Source organism: Vanessa cardui, chromosome 15 (assembly GCF_905220365.1).
Source record: "Vanessa cardui chromosome 15, ilVanCard2.1, whole genome shotgun sequence".
Taxonomy (NCBI): Eukaryota; Metazoa; Arthropoda; class Insecta; order Lepidoptera; family Nymphalidae; genus Vanessa; species Vanessa cardui.
In genome coordinates, this window is record NC_061137.1 from 7,122,706 (window position 1) to 7,146,043 (window position 23,338).

The following is a 23,338-nucleotide window of genomic DNA, read 5'->3' on the forward strand; positions in this document are numbered from 1 at the left end:
CACATTTTTGAAAATGAATGACGTGAGTATTATTGTATATACATATACGTGAATATAAAAAAATACAGATATACGAGATATATACGAGAATACTAAGACGAAAAAAATTGTCATTATATATTTTATGACGTATACCTACTACGTAAATTAACTTGAACATAATGACTGTTCATAATCTTCTTTCACTTTGTTCTGAAGATTATTTCACGACATATTATCTATTCAGAATCGTGCTAAACCGGGGCAAATTTTTCGTTTGTATAGGTAGCAAATAAAGTAATATTTATTTCTTATTTTCTAAGTATACAGAAAACGTATACAAAAAGGTAATGTCTACAGTTTTTTAAGCGATTGGAATAATGATATTTAATTATTAGCCTTTCATAACGATTAGTGATCAGGCGTTTTTCGTGAAATAATGTCGTAATAGGTTTACGATATATTTTATGAATGGCAGTTACATTATGAGCGGGTTTCAACTGTATGGCTTCGCGACTGTTTTAGCTTCATTACATAAGTATTTGGAACAGTAAAAATCGTTTATCGCGTAACACATTGAGTTACATTCTGCAAAGCGCTCGTGATAAGCAACGTCCGCGCCCGCATTCGCGCCAAACACGGCTAATAATTTAAATGAGAGACTAATTTTATCAAACAGACTTACTAGTCATTACAAAAATATTAAACTTATTCGTACATATTCATTTTATATAATTGAAGGATTGAAATATAAATAAATTTTGTAAGGCCGTGAAATCAACATACTAAAGTACATAACCTTGCATAGGATTAAGGCTTACAGCAATTATTGTTTAGTATATTAGCTACTTCAAGTGAGACAATGCAATCAATACATATTAGGTATTTGTCAGAAATAACACATTGCTAAAATTGTTTGCATTAAAAAAGCTTATTGTTAACGAATCAATTGAAACAAAAACTACCTTTTGTTGGTATAATGTACATAGGAATCAAATGTTAAATTTTATTAAATGAAACCATATATTTGATATTTTAATGGATCCTTAATCTAGTGAAAGATTTAAAGTTTCGTTAGAAATTTTACTTCACATTCAGAGACGTTAAGATATAATTCTTTTAACGAAGTCGTAAACGAAATTTTGATTTGACTTACATTGAACTATCTTATGGTACAACATTATGGTATTTTAAGCTTAGCAGGAATCAGCGTAAACTGTAGACTGATTTGAATAAATTTTGAATTTATTCACACTTATTCATCAGTACGACATTTAGATAATAGAAAACATGCATCGAATCGTCTTATTCGGCTTTTCATTTTTTTTTCTGAATTAAATTATTCTCTTACTGTTATAGTAGCAAAAAAATGATCATCTACACTATTTCACGCCAATTGCTTTTTTTATTTGTTACTTTGATGACTTATCATATTATATTCGGTGGTAATGTGAAATTCTATTACTGAAAATACTCTATCTAATTTGTAACAACTAAATAATTCTCGAGGGTATTATTGAATCATGAACTTCAAATATAAATAGACCACATGTATTAGCAAGTCACAAAGCAAGTTAAATTGTAGGTAGTCTACGAGAATTGAAATTCATCCTTTTTTACAAAATATATCTTACTAAATATATAATAGTCTTAAGTCAGACACTACGACCATAATCTTTGTATAGGTTTATAATGTAAACTTCTAAGATAAAGAAAGCGCGAGTGTTCCAAACAGCCCTTGCACCGACTTATGCAATCAAGTGACTCGCGAAGTCTGTCCGAAGCACAAGGAAACAAGGATTCGACGTCAAATAAATAGATCAAGACAATTTAATTTTTTTACAGTTATTAATTACGGGATATTTACCATGTTTTTTAATTTTATTCGGTGGAGCTCGATATCTACCCGCAACTTCAGTCTCGTGCAAAAGACATTCGTAGGTAATATCGAAATATCGGGCTCCACCGAATGAAAATAGAAAATATAGTAAATATCCCTTAATTAATAACTGTAATAATAAATATAACCACGTTAATTTAAAATTTATTTTAAAATTTGTAAATTAATTGTCTTTAAATTGAGCCTTCCACAATGGTTACTTACAATGTTTATACAAGTTAAACTACGGAAATACTACAGTCTACTATCTACGTAGTGGCATGTTCACTTAAAATGGATATAAAATTTAACTACACATTAACATAGGTCGTATTATTGCAAACGTGCGCACCAATGTCACCTTTGTTGTCCTTCTATGTGTGTTATTAAAAACAACATATAATATTGAAAGTATCAAAGGCAACAATGTTATGTATAACTTTATTAAGTAGGTATGTGTTTTTTTATAATATGTAGATCCGGGTACGCAGTAGACTCTATTTAGAATACATTATTAATCGTATCTAAATATTTTAATACAATACACTAGTATAATTATCCTCTCGTAATAATTATAGTTATTATTATTATATTTATATTTGTTTTCATTCATATATAATTACATTTTTAAATATAAATACGAACATAAAATATATTTAAAAATATAAAATACAGAGGCCAACCAGTGGCGGGAACAGGGTCCAAGCCACCGGTGGTCAGGGCTCCAGCGAGAGGAACTTCCTCACAATACGCGCCGTGCCGAGGAGTACTGCCTTCTGCATCAGGCCCTTGACCCAGCTACCTAACGAGAGCCTCTTAAGGTGTTGGTCGAGGCTCTTGGCCATTAGGCCATTCGCTGAAACAACTATCGGCACAATAACTGCTGTATCCACATCCCACATGTCGACAACCTCGTGAGCTAAGTCAAGATATTTTATTTGTTTATCTTTCTCAGCCTTCACGAGATTCTCGTCATGAGGGATGGTGATGTCAACAATTATCGTGCAGCGCTCTGACCGGTCTATCACCACTATATCAGGCTTGTTGGCGACAACAGTCCTGTCAGTGATTATAGATCGGTCCCAGTACAGCGTGATATGACCATTCTCGAGAACTGGGTCGGGCACATACCTGTAGTATGGTACCTCTGATACCACAAGACCGTATCGAAGTGCAAGTTGTTGATGGATAATCTTGGCCACTTGATTATGTCTGTGCAAATACTCTCCGTTAGCAAGACGAGAACAACCGGAAATAATATGTCTAAGGGATTCGCCCGGAGTGTGACACGCCCGACATATGTCCACCGTGCCATCCCTCACAACATACTTCCGGTAGTTGTTCGTCATGATAACTTCGTCCATAATCGCATAGACAAAACCTTCGGTTTCACCAAATAGGTTGCCGAACCGTAGCCAAGATACGGACGCCATAAAATCCACATCGGGTCCATGAAGGGCCCGATAGAAGCGTCCGTGTAACTCCTTGCTCTTCCATACTTCCTTGCGGTTCTCAGTACTTAGTACTACAGGTTTGCGCCAGTTCTCTTTGCCTAAGGAGAGCGGAGTTAGTCCCTTGTCTATTGTAACTACATCTCGGTGCATATCCAAGTCAGTGTGGAGAAAATACTCCCTGAGTTTGTACACCTCACGGTTATGTAGGGTCTTGGCATTTAAAAAGCCACGGCCACCACATCTCCGTGGGATGTACAATCTCATCACCGAAGACCGAGGATGATGCATTCGATATGTAGTCAGCAGGACACGGACTCTCCTATCCAATGCGTCTAGTTCTTTTTGAGTCCACTTGAGTATGCCGAAAGAGTACATCAAGACCGGCATGACCCAACCATTGAAGGCGCGAACCTTATTGCCACCTGATAAAAGACTTTTGAGTACCTTTTTCAGGCGACCAAAGAAACGCTCCTGCAATGATTGTTTCATGTCGGTCACATTGATGCCTAACGCTTCCGACATACCCAAGTATTTGTATGATTCGTTTGCGGACAGTGACTTAAAGTTTATGGAATCTGAAAGTTGTAATCCGTCAGATTCCACAATCTCTCCTCGCTTTACATGCATAACCGCACATTTGTCAACTCCAAATTCCATTCTAATAGAATTACTAAAAGTTTCTGTTACCTTTAGTAACTCTACCAGTTGTGAATCTGAAGGTGCAAAGAGCTTAAGGTCATCCATGTAAAGTAGGTGGGATATTACTTTACCTCCTCTCCGCAAACGATAGCCCAGCCTTGAGCTCTCCAACAGAGTACTTAGAGGGTTCAAGGCTAAACAAAACCACAATGGACTCAAACTATCGCCCTGGAATATTCCCCGCTCAATCCTTATCGGTTCGTCATTACTATGAATCGTTCGACATCCTGGATAGCGAAGGACTGTCCGCCATTGTCCCATACATGATCTCAAGAAACTGCATAGAGTTGTATCTAATTTATACAACTCCAGCACCCTCAAGAGCCATGTATGCGGCACGGAATCATAGGCCTTCTTGTAATCTATCCAGCATGTCGACAGACTCTTTCGAGAACGACGAACCTGTTGGCTAATGGTCATATCAATGAGGAGTAGCTCCTTAGTGCCTCGTGATCCACCCCTACATCCATTCTGAGAGACGGACAAAATACTATTATTTTCTATGTGACTATTAATCTTATCTCTCAGAATGGAGGTAAGGAGCTTATAGACCGTCGGTAAACAAGTAATCGGTCTATAATTTTTAGGATCTGTTGCACTACCTGATTTATGGAGCAGGTGGGTGACTCCGGTGGTAAGGAACTGTGGTAGCGACCCAGACTCTAGAGCTGACTGGAACTGAGATGCCAAGCATTCATGCGAGCTGCGCAGCCATTTTAGCCAAAAGCTATGAAGCCCGTCCGGTCCTGGAGACTTCCAGTTTGGAACGGACCGAACTGCAGCGGCTACATCTTCAGAAGCGATGGAAATTTCTCCCATCGCTTCCAAAGGCTCGCACGCTTGCCTGACTTCCCGCATCCAGTCACCTTCTATGTGGTCGACGGGTACCGACCAGATGTTGCGCCAAAATGTATTCGTGGCATCATCATCCGGGCGACACCCATCGCTCACACCCTCGTCGAGTCGCTCCCACGTTCTGTACACCCACCTTTGATCGCTCTGGAACATGCGATTCAAGTAATAACGGTCCACTCGCCGCCTGTACCGACGGATGCGGCTTGCCCATGCATAAACTTTTTGTTTTAGGAAGTCAATACGCTCCACGACATGGGACGGATATTCTTGCGGACTGATACCAGTCCCCAAGAACGCCCGCCCCACGAAACGCATTACACGTGGACGCGTATTCCCTTCCTTAAAACAACATAGTTTTCCAATGAGCACTCTGGTCTCATTAATACGTTTCTCAATCCTGCTCTGCCAGGCCGGTGCAACAGTCTTTGGTCGTGTAGCTCGTTCGGTGTCTTCAAATGTAACACCAGCTACACGACATGCTGCAACAGCCGCACAAAACAGAATTGAGTGCGTATCTTCGAGATTTTCACTGCTCTCGAAATAATCTGCGAGCAGTGAATCCAGAGTGCACACTAGGTCCCTATTCCGTTTAGTCATGGGTAAACGTGGCAACCGTGGCCTAAGCTCAGCGGGAATGTCACGATACTCCCGAATCGCATCCTCCAGTGCGCTCCTCAGTTGATCACTGTACTTACTTGTTGTAATAGCCATGTCACCCTCGCCCTCATCATCATGATCATGACATGGGCCCTGTGGTATTGCAGGAAGTGGTCCCTGTACCACGGGTTGTGACGGAGCGGAAGTGACACCGCCATTACACTGTTCTGAGCGAATTCGATCAAGCACGGTGTCACTCAGCCTGTTGTTACGCAGAATGACCCGCACCTGATCCGACAGTCGTTGAGCCGAGACGTTGATAGTTGGTTCAAGTGCCTGAAACATAGAGAGCATCCTAACACGGTACGCCGTGAGGTTAGTTCCCCCCTCTGTAGCCCCATAGTATGCGCGCATGACATTTTCATTAATGGATTGTGTCCATCGCATGCGCTGCACACCACCACCGGAAGCGGGGACCCCGTTTGAGACCGGTTGGCCTCTGGATCCCAAGCCCGTCGGTGGCCGGCGTCTCCCCGCTCGACGTACAGGTGTTGGCGACGTCGGCGGGGAGAAGTACTCGTCGCTCGAGCTCAACGCAGCTGCAGACATCAGATTATTTCCCTGTGCGGGGTCCTGTGCCTGTGAGGCGGAGCTGAGCGGCGGGTCCGGAGATGGATTGTTGTGCGCTCGTTGTCTGGCTCTTGTCAACATGTTCTTAGATTTTATACATTATTTATTGTGTGTTGACACTGTCACTTTCATTTTCTGTATACTGTTGTTATATGTATGAACAAAATATTGGTATATACGCATATTTTATTACTGTTGTATTTTATATACTGGTATTTTACTTTTTTATGTTTTAAAAGCAGATTTAGACTATTTTAATATATTTATATTTATATTATCGTTATTATTAGTAATTGTTTTGTATGTTTTTATTTTCCATCGTATTTTTATTTTATTATATTTTATGGTCTCAAACGTAAACAACGTTCCAAAAATAAGTCATAAAAAACAGATTTGAAACTCGGCACACTATAGTTTTTAAAAATATATATTTAAATAATAATTTACTTTTGTTCGTATGTCAATAGTCTTTTGAAAAATACTGGCTATTGTCTCTGCGTGCCTTAAGAGCTCATGCCGTATACTAAACCAAAGAAAGGATCCTGTTTTCTATTACCTGACCATTTTTACGGTCTTAGTATTATTATTTTTACATTTTTCGTTTCTAGATAATTTTAATAACCTTTCATTATGTATTCAAGGTTTCAAAGTGGTAAAACTATAGTAAAATAGGAATTACAAAATAATCACAATCATAACGAATTCTATGAGATATTCGATGATTAACGAGATACAAAGAAATTGACGAATTAATAAGAGGATATAGTTGAAAATATTAATAATATCAGTGTTACATTACATTTTCTAACTACCATATTGTTAGTAAAAAGTCAAGAATTCATAATGGTAATAACCTAAAATAAAAATCGATATGTACTTTCAATTTGTCAATACAGAAATTGAATGGCATATTAATTGAGTCGCAGTAGCCGAAGTCAATGTTTGGGCTTTCGAGTCAAATAGGATGAATTACTCAAGGACTTGCTCTGTCTGGATGCAATGCGATATTTTAAACCTTGGTCCAGGACACAAAATTAGTCATGTGGTAATTAACTAAGTGACCATTTATTTCTCACCACAATTATCACGCGATCGCTACTAAGGTAATCTGGTATGGACTGTCTTATTGTTCATTATTTGGAACCCATAATGTTACCACTAAGAACCTATGCATTACCAATTATTAGTTAAAAATTCAATGACTTTCTCTTTGCTTCATTTTATAAATTATGAATAACTGAAATGTTAAGTCAGCCAAACCACTTTCCGAAATTTGTGCGACTAAAGAGTTACTCCTGCATTTTCCCCTATAAGTCGATGTTTTCAATAACCTTTTCTTATTGTATGCTTACATTATAAAATGTACAAGAGTGCAAAAATTTCTATTCACTACGGTCCTTAGCTTGGCTGTTCATTGCTTGTTAGAACAAAATATTTTATTCCAGATTCTTTTTCATAGTATTCTTTGAATTGATTGTTATTTTAACTTCCTTTCATTTTGCTATTTTATTAGTAATCAGTATTTTGAACACAATGTGTAATATAACCAAGCGTCAGTATAGGAGTAAGCACTACGTGACCGTTATTTGACACTGGCTTAGGATATAAATAACGTTGCGTAAACCTTAAATATCTAAGTGATTCCGCATAAATATGTTATATCGTGATTTACATTATAAATATATTATCTCCTTATACATTCTGCTATTCATTTATATCTCTAAGTTAAGAACCTCCGAGATTTTTCATTAAATCTATTTTCAAGAACTCATTTTAGTTCTGAGTTTCACGGCTGTGTCATTATCAAATATTTCAAATGTATCTTTCAAAATAAACTGCTTCAAAGGAGAGAGCTCAGATCCGGGCACGTACCGCTTGGTTTTCAATTCGAACTTGTGTTCATAATTTATCTCATATCAGAGATCAAAAGAAACAATTTGAGGGAAATTCTGTCACATGTTCGCAAAGGTATATCTAATATACTGCCGAGGAGCAAACCCTTTACTTAAGATACAGCGTAGCTTTTCAACGAATGTAAACGTTGTTATCTTAGCTAAATCTGTATGAAATTATGTGGATTAAGTAATTTAACTAATAATAAACGTTATTGTAATCTTATAATGCAAGCCCTAATACCTTTCTCAAAATATAATTAGTACTACCCTTGCAAATTAGCCTTCATCTGATGATAATCCGTAATGGAGACCAGATGGGTGAAGATTGAGTATGCCACAAAGGTACTTCATTATTTGATTTAATATATTTTTTTAGTCATTCTTAACGAAAATAATATTAACAAAGGGCAAATCAAACTGATAACTTTTTGTAACGTTGGGACAAAAAACAACATGATATCATCCGTTCGCAGATAATATGCTTATACTTTTCGTTTGATACTTGTCAAATATTATTTACCTATCCAGTTTTTGTGCATCATGAAATTTATCATAATTACGTTTTCTTTTAAACTATTAAAAATTGTCGTTACACATGTAATCGTTTCGATATTTTTAAAGCGATCAATTTTAATTCAATTAAAAAAATTTCATGTATTTAAATATAGATGAGGATCTCTAAAATTCCCTACAGTTTATATTTCAACTCGCGTTTCAGAATATTTCCCATGAGATGACATCGGAGTCGCTGACAATTTAGCTAAATAATAAGAAATACTATATTTTCTATTACGTAAATTAAATATAGCTACGTATTATTATTACAATCATGTATACGTTAAAATTATTTACAATAATACAATAAATGCCCTAAGAATTTAAGAAACTTTGAAACTATAAAAACTCTTGAACAAGACCATGACATGCCTATAAAAGTAATGATTCAACATGTCTTCATGAAACAAGATGCTTTTTTGGATTCTTAAATTGTTCACAGTTTTCAAGTATATTGCATTTTTTTTTTATTTTCTTGGAATGTTGCCATTAACAAGTAAAATTTTATCAATAGCCAGCCAAAAATTGTAGATTTTAAGCATTGCATAGAATTATATCTAAATAATAAAGTATAAAATTTACTCGTGTATTTTAATGTAGCTATTATTATTGATATAATCATTTTATTTCAATAAATATATAAAAATACGTATCTATTTTAAGTTTAGGTAGGTATCTAAAACAAAAAAAAAAAGGTGATTGTCTATGAATTTTAAAACCACCTACGTAACAAAAAAGTAGGTACATAACTGTTTTGTGTTGTCGTAACGAAATGAAGGTCCAATGCAATATTATATCGCTCGTAATAAAACAACCTTTGTATTCTTAGGCAAAGATCGAGTAAAGATAGAACCATCAGCTTACTCCTGAATAGAACCTAGTTCCCGTAAACTTGCTGCAATATAGCGCATTACAATCGAACAACCGTCGAACGGGTTTGCAAACAACGAATGCCATAATAAAAAGTTGCTCGAGGGACGCGGCGAGCGATGTTTGTGCACTTAGTCATAAACGAAGCGGGAATTAAATCCATAGATTATAAACTACATATAAAATAAAAATTATTTATTAATTGCAGGTATAGACATAAATATTTATTTTATATTATAAATGTAAAATATGAATTGGCAGTTCTATACTAAAATTGTATGTTGAATGCGTTTAAAGCAGAACAGAAAAACTAAACCTATAATTTGAATATACTGTAATGTAATATAAAGTGTAATTAAAATTTATACCTAAGGTTAAGCTAATTGATAGAAAAATATTTCGTGCTTATATAAATGTTGCTTTTCTTTTCTTTTTCAGCGTTTGTAAAAATTACTATTATGATATTTACTTATGTAATTCTCATTTTAGAGTCTATTCAAATTTTTAAATTTAAATATACAGTTACCTAACATAATAATTAAGTTGGGACTACTAGTTTGGAAGCAGTACTAAAAAACATTAAGAAACCTAAGATGATCTATATATTTTAATTGGTAAAATGGCCACCAGAAGATACAGTCTTATTATATACAGTCTTATTATTACACTGTTTACCAGAGACAAATAATTTATAATACAAATAATTAAAAATACATAATATTTAATACGCTTCTTCTTTGTTTACAATTACTACCTTAGACAAGCGCGGGCGGAGGATACTCGATTGGTCGAACCAGCTCTAAAATTACAAGTTTTTGCGTTTGTGCACCGTTCTGGCCGTTTATTTTTTAGCACTTCCTCACCAAATTGTATAAATGTGTCTATATAAGTTGGTATAAACTAGCTGGTTTAACTTGTGGTATAAGTTCTGTTATTAATATCCCTTTAATTACATACATTTGCCTAGAAAAAGATATAAAGGTATTTTTACACTTAAGACATTTATCTTCTGCAACCGTTAATGCAAACTACGTAGGTACATACATATAATGCTCAATATTATAGTCTTTAGGCGTGCAATTGATACCTATATATTTACGAGAAGTTGAACGAGTAGATAACTAGTAGGTATTAATAGTTCATTAAGAATGTCGAAGTTGCGGCCAAGTGGCTAGTTTGCATGATAATTATGTAAATGTATATAAAATGTCCTTTTACTTGATTATGTACATTTTAATTAACAAAAAAAAATAACAACCAAAAGAAGACCAAGATGAGGGAGTTTTATCAGTTTTTATTATATGGCGGGCAGACAACAACAAAACAGATTACCGAATATTGCCGACATCAGCCGAGCGTACCCGAGTTGAAAACGAATCTCGCTTCAAAACGTGATCGTGCTGTTTGATTTGAAAACAAAATCCACCCGCCCGCTGCCGGCTCACGAGTCACGGGCGAACCGAATTGCAGGCTCAGTGCGCGAGCAAGCGTGATACGGAATGAACGTGTGGTGCGTTTTGCGCGGACGTTGACACTGCGATTCATTTTTAACTTGCGACTTATGCAGCCAGAATTATAGACGTTTTGGAGTATAAAGTTGGACAAATAAAAAGTTTTTATTGTCTAAAGTTTACTTCGATGCAGTTCGCGCAGAGTTTTGACCAATATTTGTGAATTTCCGTATAGACGCGAAAAAAGTGAAGACATTTCGAAACAAAGGACTGTTTTGTACATTTTCGCATTGCTTGCGAAATTGTGTTCAAAAATTTTATAACTGGCTCAATTGTGGATAAAAAAAACTTCGCCCTCAGCCAACTAGTTCGGAGTCAATCTGTGGTCACCGAACGAAAAAACAAAAACGCGTCGATTTAATAACATTTAAAACACCAGTAGTATTTACAACGGTTTTCTAAAAATTCTTGTTGATAATATCGTGAACTTTTCAAACTTGCTTAAATTATAGTGAGTCTGCCCTAAAATCGTGCATAAGTGAATTAATTGCACGTTACAAAACGTAAAACAAGCACTTAAAACCTGGATCTTAACTAGTGTCGAGTTGATTCTACATAATGTCTACTGCCATAATGCATCAGTCTGCGCTGTACGACTTTGGTGATCTGTTCTTGAAGGTAAGCATAGCTTATTTACTTAATTAATTCTCAAACCACCCACAAATATTATAGGAGTTGGTAGTCGTTATTTTACGACTAAAAATATTTTAAGGTTACTAACCTTCGTTGACATGCATGTATCCCTGAATGCATTTCGTAGATTTTTTTCTCCATGAAAATAATAAATATATTCAACTTAAATTTTAATTGAATGACGTATCTTATTGAACTGTTTAAAACTTATTTTAATCGTATTATCATGCTTCGATATTCGTCTATATTTTTTAGGTTATGATACATATCAACTCTCTATGAATTAATATATAAAAAATAAAATATATTATCTCACAAATTACACATCCATAATCCATTTATAATATGTTAATTTGGAATAAAAGACGTAAACAAGTATTCCATCTATTTGCCACATTAATTATTGCCTGCTATAAACAACATTGTTATCGCGAAATAAGTAAGTCTTATGGCATATGCTTCAGTTACGTTATATTACTTATTTTATATATTAAATTTCGTCAATTTCTAAGAATATGTCAAGCAACATTCAAATATTTATCTTTGAAGTGTATATGATTCAACGTACTGTATAAAAAGTTCATTTAGAAGTAGCTACTATTATTATTATTTTAATATTATCTGCTTTTATTTTTCAAATGAAATTTCGAGGAAGGCGTGTTTCCTTTTTATTCATACTAGTTGTCAATGCGCAGTATTATACCTACATAATAAGAATGTAAAACACAAAATTCGTTAATACATAATCTTTGACATTTGAGCTGGTAAAGTACGTATTCTACCTGCATTTATACTTACATATAATATTCAATATTTTCATATTATTTATAACATTCAAACTCAAATATAGAAACACTCATATGAGAACGCATTGAATAAAGTATATATTATTTAAAATAAAATAAATAGATAATATTTCCAAGAATTAATTATATATTATATCAAAATAATCATTTGCTTATTTATTTAACAAAACCTTTCGCATTAACGCGTATTTTTATCAAGTTGAATATTTAATTTGCGTTTGACCTTGAGATATTCAATAATACTATACATAACCTACTAATATTTTTATAATGTTACTTCGTTCTTTCGTGAGCGGTATCATCCCATTTTAATAAAATCTTGCTCTTTTTGACCAGCTTATGAAGACAAAATATATATTCTACTAGGCAAATTATATTAAAGTGACAGTTGTTTCGTGTTATGAAATTCAATAAAATATGTTAAAGACGATAAAAACACGTTTATTTCAGAATAAAATATTATTTTGTTTTCTGCTGCTATTACTCGGTTCTTAAAGTAATGGTATTTCGTACATATTATATTCTCTAACAGTACAGACAAGTAGTTATTTAAGAATATAATATGAGCGAAGCTGTACAAGGTAAGTTTCGCTCGTGCCTTTTACTGCAAAGGTAGTTCCTACCGCCATAATTACAGTATACATACGGAAAATTTGTTGAGTTGTTAGTACGTGGTGTGGTGTTCTGTTCCTGTACTTACTTGACTTGTCTTATCTCGTATACGAATGCAATAGCCGGATTGAGAATCTAACTGAACTGGATATATATTTTATAGGTGTGTTTTTTTCCTTGGAAATGTAAAAATCCTTTTTATTATACTGTTTTTAAGTTGCCTACATCATTAAAGCACAAAATACGAGTGTTTTTGTTGTATTTGGAGATAAATAATATTGAGCCGTTCTTTATATTTTTGTGGTTATATTTTTATACATAAAATTATAAATTATTGAAATAATCTATTTGATAGTTACATTGTTAGTATGAAATTTATTTAATTTATATTACTGTTGTTATTGTATTTAAAAACAAAGTTTATTTTACAAGTAGATGCAGGTAACGTATCGATCGATAAACGATCATATTGCTCTTAGTTAATAAATTAATCTTCCTATTTTTGTCTTAGCCTATCTCGTTGTTATTGCTTGACAAATCCTTTTCAAATCTCAGCAGGGGTAGAGAGCAGACGCGGTTAAGTGGTGTGACTGGTGTGGCTCCCATTATATTCTACAATGTTTCACAATACAGCTCTTATGCTGTTGGTTTTAAGATCGATATCGCTTGGCGAGCTCGTTTTCGACCCTATCCGTAGTGGCGAAGCAAAACCGGTTCTAATGACTAATTCACATGGTTATAAATCGTTTGCTCTTTTCTACGCTACCTGCTCGTGGGTTTTTGTGGTTTCTTTATATTGCGTATAAGCCACTTGTTGCTCGGGGCTGCCCTGTTTTGTATTCCGTTGAGCACATAGTGTAAGGGGTAGAGATGCAGGCCAACTTATGTATATAATATAGGCACATGTTTTGAATATTCGTAAACAAGTTTTTAAATGTACTCCCTACATCTCTATATAAGTTACTGACAAATATATAAAATAAAATATGATTACGTAGTATGGTTATTTTTATAAGTATTTTTTAAAATAAAATGTGTAAAAGTAAAAAAATGTTTACTGTTACTTTTATTACACAAGAAAACCACGATTTATTCGTAATTACGTAGTAGGCTTGGAGACCGTATCTGCGTCCGTATCAATTAGGTATTGTGATGCGAACACAAATGCAACATAGACTTACTTACGTTACCAAAGAAATCGCAGTGGGAATTTTGAAAGGTGCATCGTTATTCTTTTATTTTTCTTTTGAATAGCAAAAAATCTTTTAAACCGTTGGGCTCGTAAATACACCTACAACCATCATCTACCTGCAGCCTATTTACAAATACAACCGCTCAGCACTATAACCTTTTTTTTTTCTTTTTGGCACAAGATAAAGAAGCCTTTGTCCTACAATTCTCTTTTGTTCGAACAGGGTATTGTTAGTTTCCAAATTTTTTATAGGATGGGGAAAGTCGTTTGCAAGTGGGTATTTTGTGAATATGTCCTTTTTGTCTGAGACAGGACATATTCAGTACCCCAACAATATTACCCCACTTTTGCCTTTGAGCAGATTCATAAGAAAATCGTTAAATTAATAGAGTAATTACGACTAAACATGAATTTATTTGTTTTAGTGGCATACGCTACAATACCCCTAAACCTAACAATGTTCAAAATTGTTTTTGAATATTGTTTGTAGGTATAAAAGGAAATTTAAATTTCGTACATATTGGAATCATTTAATGTAATAATTTTGACACTATTTCAAGCTGTTATAGGCTTAGTTTCGTTTGTTGTTAGTTGGTCAGTAAGGCGTGTAATCATGTGCGGCGTCGAAGCGTACAATCGCGCCATGCTCGCACGCAAAACGCATTGTAGCCGTCCATACTCTATAGTACTTGATAATTATTTCGAGCCATGTTAGAAATAAATAATAGGAGGAAGTTAGGCGTATTATCAATGTTTTCGTCGAGATAAGTTTGTATTTTGCAATGTTTTAATAGCTGATAGTGCGTACGTATAACAAACGAGCATGTTTCCCGAATGAAACGTTCGAATTTGAAATTAAATAAGATTTCAATATGAGAACAACGTCAAGGAAAAGGGAAATACCTCCGGTTTTTATAAGTGAGTTGTGAGTTTGGTAAATAAATAATATTATCCGTGAGCTAATTGCGAAGGCGGTGTCGGCTATGATGGTCACGCGACGCAATTAACTCCACGTGTGTTCGATAAACTTTTGAAATCACTGCAGCTTCTACCGAAATTAATTAATAAACGTACTCTCAAATAAATAAATTTTAAAATAATTACCATTCACCGTTTTGTTATTATTAGTCAAGATGTCCAGTAGGTAATCCAGCGAACGCGTGTGCTAACTTGTTCTAGTGCTTGCATACACGTTACTTGACAATATCTGCATGCAAGTAAATATAAGCTTTCTAAACTTTTCGCAATCGAAACTCGAAAGGTTTCTCAAACAGCCTTTTCAGGCCTCAGTTGCCTACGTTTCTCAACACCTAGACGTTGCAGAAACCTTCGAGTGTAACGCAAACAATAAGTGTCGATCGTGGGAGCTGAGGTAGCAGTTAGTGTTGTATACAATAACTACTCAGATTATTTCCTCGTACGCTGTGCTAGCGAAATAAGATTCCGCGTGAGTCTTAGGCGCCATTCTCCATGACGATCGGATCCCATTCAGCTAAATTCACACATTTTTGATTCATTTTTTTTTTTTGCATATATGTATGTACGTATATTTTTTGTCAAAAAACAGAAGCGTTATGTATTTGATTTCAGACTACTCGGTTATCACGTTGTCTTTATCACGTTCACCTCTATTTAGTTACGAAATGAAGCCACTGTAGTGGAAATACTTCTAACCGATTACGAGCGCTCGACGTTGCTTGATTACTTGATTAACGCTTCGAAACTTCAAGCGTGTTTTACGTTAATAGTATGACTGATCAGGTAAACAGGCCATGCCTTGGAAGATAATCTTACACGAATGATTACTTGAACGAATTCACACATAATCTCTTTTATAATCTCTCTTCCCCGTCTCAAGATGTCAATCAACCCTCTATTCCCTTTAAACCTAATGCCCTTGCATGAGAACACCACTCGACCTACATACAAATATATGTAGGTCTTTATGGTCAACAGCAGTCAAGGCATTACGCTTTCCTAACACGAACATTTGTTTAGTTTTTTAATAACTAGCTTGCCTTGAGCATTGCTTAATTTAAAGATGGCATCTATACTTAGCCATTTAGCAATGAATCAAGAAATCGAGGTGCCGAACGGTAAGATAAGTAAGACACAGAAACTATAAAATGTCAAATCTTGGTTTAAATAAATACACTTAATCGTCCATGACCACGAGGCAATAAATGACCAATAACAATATATTTGTATTATTAAGAATAAATTATTAGAATTTAGATACTAATTACCTTAGTCGCACCGAGTAAAGCTTGAAAGTAATGTAGGTAAATACAAATTACATTGAAGTGTAGCTGCAGGTTAAACCTTGATTCTTAGCGTGAACTTATTCTGTTTAGACACGCATATCATTATGTTTATTCTATTTACATAAACGATTAACATTATTCGAATTACATTTGGGTTGAACTTCCTGTAGCAAATTAAATTAACCATGTTGCGAGAAATATATATTCATTGAATTAATCAATTATTTTTTAAATATTCATTTGATTTAATAAAACGACTCTTTTCCTAACAAGAAAATGTTCTATAATATCGAAACCATATTCTTTAAACATTTAAAATTTGTTTGAAGATTTAATGTCAATAGTTAAGTATAAGTAGTGTTAAATCTTGAAATTGTATCTGCTTTATTCATTTAATGGTTCGTGTTATTAAAAAGTTTTGTTTGATTCGCGACGCTCTGCTAATTGTTTCAGCAGAACAAATGCTAGGGTTCATTGCCGAGTAGGCGGTCGTCGCTATAGTCGTTGGTATCGAAACAAACGTCTTCTGATGTTCATCAATAATATATCTTAAAGCGAACGGAATAAGTATTGAAATTACTTGTATGATGTTTAAATTGTAAACTTATTCGATTGCCGAGTGAAACGTACTTATATGAATTGAAATCATTCTTGATAACAAGTCGTCACGTGTTGCCAATTATTATCGCAATTTATTTACAAGATTTAATCGAGCTTATTTAAAAAAAATCATATCAATAACACATATTCTTCCAAAAACGGTACGTTATTATGAATTTAAGCTATATGACGTACTCACTATCATCAGTAATGAGAGTCTCTCAAATATTGAAACAATAAAGTAAAGCATGTCGATACGAGAATAACCAAAAATTTTATTTATAAACAAGTAAATATTAAATACACATATGTAATAAGAATAACTGACATCTTTCAACTATTATTACTATCCAGCGGTTTATTTATCTTGAGCAAACTCTCACCACTCTACATACTTGAATGTTTATTTACTTTTAGATTAGAAGTCATATAATTAGTTGTTTCGTATGAGTAACCAAACAGTTAAATACATATATACCTACGTAGATAATGCCTATCTGAGGTCTTATGTTGAGTGTAGTGCATAAACAAAGGGTACCTACTCTATCTTATCGCCTGGAAACATTATTAGTGTTGTTATTGAAACAATGTGTTATTTACTACACTTTCTTTGATGCATATATACTCATACGTATAACGTTTTTTGTAAAGTTTTTACAGTCAGCAATTAAAATAATTTTCAAGGTTTAAAATAATTGAAACTGAAATAATATTTTTGATACAGATATAATAAGCGTCTGACTCGCTTAATTATGCTGTAATTGCCTTTTATCAAGCATAAATTTGACGAATCAACTATCATTAATAGGATTATATTCGAAATTCGGCATTAGGGTTACATAAACAGTTGAACTCGGACGTAACACATAGCCTGTTCAGCGTCGTAGTCGACGTTGTAGTTTTGCTGCAGTTTTGGCACACATTGCGGTTGCGTCATTGAATCGAGCACAAGCGGCGCCGTGTAACACTTTTACCATAACCGCTGCGCCCGCGCAACCTCTCCCCTTACCTGTATTAATCGCTTTACATAATTGCTTAAGAACATATCAACCTCACTTGCGCAATATAAGAAACATCGTTTCGTATTCGATTTCGGTTTCGAAGAGGGTACGTCGTATTGCGTTTTCTGTACTCTATATTTTACAATTTTAATGCATATTAATTTTTAAGGTATGGCAATATAAACTCTTATCATACGAATTAATCATACGTTTGTGACGTAATTATTGTGATGCCTTTTAATTGCCATTATAATTAATGATTATATTAAACGTTATTTAAGAAACATATATTACATGCCTCTGTTAAAGGGACATTGGTACAAAAAAATTTTCCAGATATGACAATTATTATATAATCAATAACATATTTAACAAAATATGTATTAGTGAATTTTGTAAATATCATAAAAAATTGAAAGAAATGATTACATCACAGTTGAGCGGTTAGTAGGGCGACTGGGATGTATTACAATTACAGCACAGCACCGCCACAGGCCGCAAGTAGTCGAGTAGAGCGACATTCTCTCAGCTGAAACGATTTTAACTTTCTTTTCTTGTTTCGTAATGATACGGCCGAACGGAGAGGAGCTGCGGCGTCAAAATCAGCGCCGGCGCCATTTCACAACCTCTGCCTTATTGATTTTTTAATCGACGATTACCTAAACCGTTTTAATAACTCAACCGCATTTCATGGCCACCAAGGGAAACCCGACTGAGTGTTATCTTACACACTTACAGAACGATAATTAATTTGCGTTGCAATAGAGACGTATCCGTTGACGCAAGATGAGTCTTGCAGTGGCAGCGCAGAATGCATCACACGTTGCGCACGATTCGCACGATTGCAGTTTGCATAAGAGTGTTGCACAAACATGAAGCTATTACACTGATTATAATCCGCGCGTGCTGCAGGAAACAAACTTTCCAACCCTTTACATATCTATACTAATCCATCATTTCAGCGAATATTAAAAAATTCTAATGAAATATATCGCTATACACGTTGTACCTCAAATGGCACAGTAACTTGTCTTTCATTTCCTTGAATTGTACTTCCTATACCTGCTCGTATTAGGATACACTAATTGTATATTTAAATAATACCATTGTTGAAAGTCCCCCTACCTGGCCCTCTTCAACCGAGCCCCAAACTAGCTATGCCTTTCACATAATAATAATTTCGATAGAATTTGCTTTTTGCGTCCTACTTGTGTATAAATGAAGTTATGTGAATAATTAAACAGAACAAGTTGCTCATTAAGGTGCCCCTTGTATGTACGTTTATGTAAATGGGGAGTTACCCCAATTTCAAACCAAGCTGCGCAATTGGGCACCTGTAGAACGACCTCGCGGGTGTTGAATGTGTCATATAACCCGGTACATTGTATTATAAATAACTAACATATGTTTATTTATGGATTCGGGTTCTTCAGACTTTACATCGTTTAGTCATTGTGAATACAATTTAAATGTCAAAAATCATTTTAACACCAAATTTCCTGTAATTGTATACTTCTTTTGAGGATCACTTATTCGAGTCTAATGTTTAAATTTTACTTATTATAAGTAATTTAAGCACATGTACATTGTGTCACTATTCGCTCGAACATTTTGCATTATTACAGTCGTGCTTATATCGTGTTAAATTGCCGGCAGTTTCTCATTGTTTAGATAGCTGTCAATTAATTGGGCGCAGTTGCATTTACGTTTATCACGTTGTTTATTACAATAGGCACTTAACAGTACACGACACTTATCGGCAACAATCCTCATTGTTGATCTACGTCACGTCCTACAAACTAATTGCCATATAATATTCCGCAACGTCCATTAAGCTATTGCATATTTTAAAATTGTGCATAATAAGACGATTTGAGATTACAATATCAACCTTTATAAGTTAATTAATATAAACTTTGAACTGGCAACGATGACTACAAGAAGATGTGTGTTTAATGCGAATGTTTTGATCAGTGAGCACGTTGCTACAAGCGCAATGGCCGCAGTGATAGTTCTCCGTTTATAGATAGTGTGTCAATAATGAAAGGAAAGTGGCACGCTGGCCGGTAGGTCAGTGTCGCGTTGCATAACCGCTGTCACACTCGACGTGCCAAATTGGGAACATATTTATCTGCACGTCCACTTCCTATTTAGTAGGACACCTGAACGATTATCGACGCTGCGGTCGCCATATTCATACTTATTATGTGCATTAGACAATCTATTCAATGACATTACATCTCAAGTGATTTTATGAAATTGATTAAATGTATTACATGACAGTCTACTCAAATCATTTGGTTAAATAATTTAAAACATCTTGCAAAGGTCGACTTTTTGTTTCGCCGTATCTATTGTTATTTTATACTAGGGCCAAAGCTCAGAGGACAGTTTTCTTCAAATGACGGAAGCGTAGACAGCGTGTAGGAAGAAGGCGTGGGTCTGTCATAAGACAGAGCCGTTGAACTCTGCAAGGTCTTAAGTCTTCCTGATACAAAGGTGCTTCCTTAATAGTTGAAATAATTTAGTTTATTAACTTATTTTCCTGTTAAATTGCTAGAGTAACATTTTTCAATTACTAATGTAAAAATTGAAAATTTTCTTAACAAAACGTGGTTATTCTCTCCGTCACCCGAGGCGTTGAACCTAACAAGTCTCACGATTACCTACTTCCTCCTTCGCAAACCGCGATATCGCTTCCCTGTGCAGATTACGTATGTGGTAACAAGTTAGTTTACAGAAAATATCATCCTAATTTCTAGTTGTAATTAAATTATATGTCTTTATAAAAATGACCGCTTGTACGTAGAACGTGGATAACATAACTTTATAAATATTATTACGTAATGCTGTTAGCCTGTTACTTCTCCGATTTTATTACAGAAGTTATCTAAGTATATATGCAACATACGTGATGGACGTAATGCAGACGTAATGTAACATTAATTTGTTGAATGGCTGAGTTACCATCAATCAATGTAATACTAATCATGATTACGCCTAACGTATGTTTTTGTATATAATATCCTTGGTCTAGCTCTCGGAAAAACTAAATTTAGCCATTATTTCAATAATTCATTTCATTTTTACTCACTGCATGCTGTTGCTCTACAAAAGGGCTATAGTCAATATTTTTTTTTAATAAGTGGGTCTTTATAAAAACTGTAATAAATGCGTTTTGAAATCGCGGTCCAGTGCATCGTGCATCGATGCGCACGAGTGGACCGACCTACGCACTCAAGGACCCGTGAAATGCATGAAACATGCATGAATTATTGCCATGCAATTATTATTTTTTTATTTTTGATTATTAACATTTCTCTTAAATCTAGAAAAAAAATTCTAAGGTCGTAAAAACAATAATTTTTGAGTCAATAATAAAAAGTATTACATTATCTCTACACGTTCTATTTTGGTAGTATTCAATACAAAGTGAAATACATGAAGAAGCGATTTGATTAATCCCAAGTAAAATAAATAGTATGTCGTACTTATCGTTCGTGTTACCTGTTACGAGGATCGTATACCCTTGCACATCGGTGAGTGAGGAATCATAACCGTAACAAGTAGGGTGGTCTATGGCTTGTAAAAAGCCATGCTTCGATGCCTTGTAACGATAACCGTGGAAAATTTTAACGGATTTCTCTATAAAATAGCGATAGAAAGGGAAATGTACGCTAAATAAAATAAATAATATAAAATTAAATCTTTTAAATGTTATCTGTAATATATGTACTAAAAAAATGGCTACCCCGTGACGCAAGTTGATAAGTTATCCGAAACTAGTTCAGTTCAGAAGTTATCGCAGTGACCTGAGGCCTAGCTCGATAGTTTCCTCGAGCACACGATCTGGTGCAGTTTGTTCAACTTATGTTTCGTCACAAGTTTATTTATAACTAACTACCTGCCCCGGCTTTGCGTGAATGTGGAATTTCCCAGTATATTAATCATTTTAATGTTGACTTACATTATACTATCATTACACTATGAAATGCCTAAATCGAGTAAAAAAACTATGGTTATTTACAAATCAAACAAAATTCATTACATTTTAGACCAAATAATCTAAAGGCATTCAATTAAATATTACAGTAACATTAATGATAATAATAATATGATAATAACATAATTTGTTCAATGAGATTCCATGGAATTTAAGTGTATATATATATATATCTAGATATATGTATGTATGTAATATGAAAACATTACAAATTCATTGCGCGCGCGGTGATATTGTACATAATATATATGCTATTGTATCGCCAAAATTAGCCATTGTTATTTCATACACACTAAGAGTATATTACAAGGATTGTTTGCGCATATTCCATTGTGTAGACTAGGCCAACCGAGATGCTTTAGTATCACTGCACTGCGATGACCCGCATGCGCTCGGGATGAAAGTGAAACTTATGATCGTGTGTTGTTGACTTGTTACTTTATTATATAATTTAGTTTATACATATGGAAATGATTTCTGTAGCGGTACTGATACCAACGTTTAAATATGTCATGCAAAATTTGAATTCAAGTTCAGAATAAAATTCAATAGCCTGTAATTTTTTTCTTCTTTTTTTGCAATTTGTTTATCGGAATATGTTAAGGTCTTAAGTCAGTAGGTCGAATAAGTGAAACATTTTTTGTGACATTTTTTTTATATATCAAAAACATACTATTATTAACAGACCAGATAAAAAAATAATTTTTTCATCAGTTTTTACGATTACGTTCAGTTATAAAAATCATTTGATTTCAAAAAGTCATACGTAAGAAAAACCAGTAATTTCATGTTAAATAAGTTAATTAAATTAAACAAAATCAAACTATTTTACTTTTTATGTTTCTCCTGCTTACAATTAAAATAGTACCTATTAAAATATATTTCGCTTATTTGCTAGGGTAATTTCTAATAAGTGTATAAAGATACCAGTCAGCGCAAAGATGAAGCATATCAATTTGCGTTAATTTTGCGCTAAAAAAAGACGGCGGGATGTGCGTTTAGAAACGGATGTTGCACATCTGTTGCTTTGGAGACATAATAACAAGTAATTAGCGAAGGAAGATGGCGTAGTGTAGACCGCTGGAGACGCGGGTTCGCACAATGTGTTCCGCACATTGAAACAACTTCCGGAGGTCTGCTTACCCTTTATGAACACTTCGATGAACTGATTAATTCCAAAATATGAAAAAAATTGCATCGCAATTTTATTTAGTGCACGTTAATGTCAACGACTTGTATTAAAGCAATTATTGTTCTCTACTGCATTACCTAGTTACGTTGAAGTATTTATTGATCAAGAATG

At 34.4% G+C, this 23,338-nt stretch overlaps 1 protein-coding gene across 2 annotated transcripts in view; it reads left to right on the top strand.

The window, feature by feature from the left end:
• The first annotated feature begins 10,838 nt into the window (after nucleotides 1-10,838).
• LOC124535511 (protein TIS11) overlaps nucleotides 10,839-23,338 on the top strand; it is a 28,181-nt gene continuing 15,681 nt past the window's right edge. Inside the window, exon 1 of one of the 2 annotated variants that reach the window (XM_047111720.1) lies at nucleotides 10,839-11,542. In XM_047111720.1, the coding sequence (XP_046967676.1) occupies nucleotides 11,483-11,542 (60 nt within the window). In that variant the 5' untranslated portion in view covers nucleotides 10,839-11,482. The remainder of the gene's footprint in view (nucleotides 11,543-23,338) is intronic. The other variant, XM_047111721.1, reaches the window with a different exon arrangement.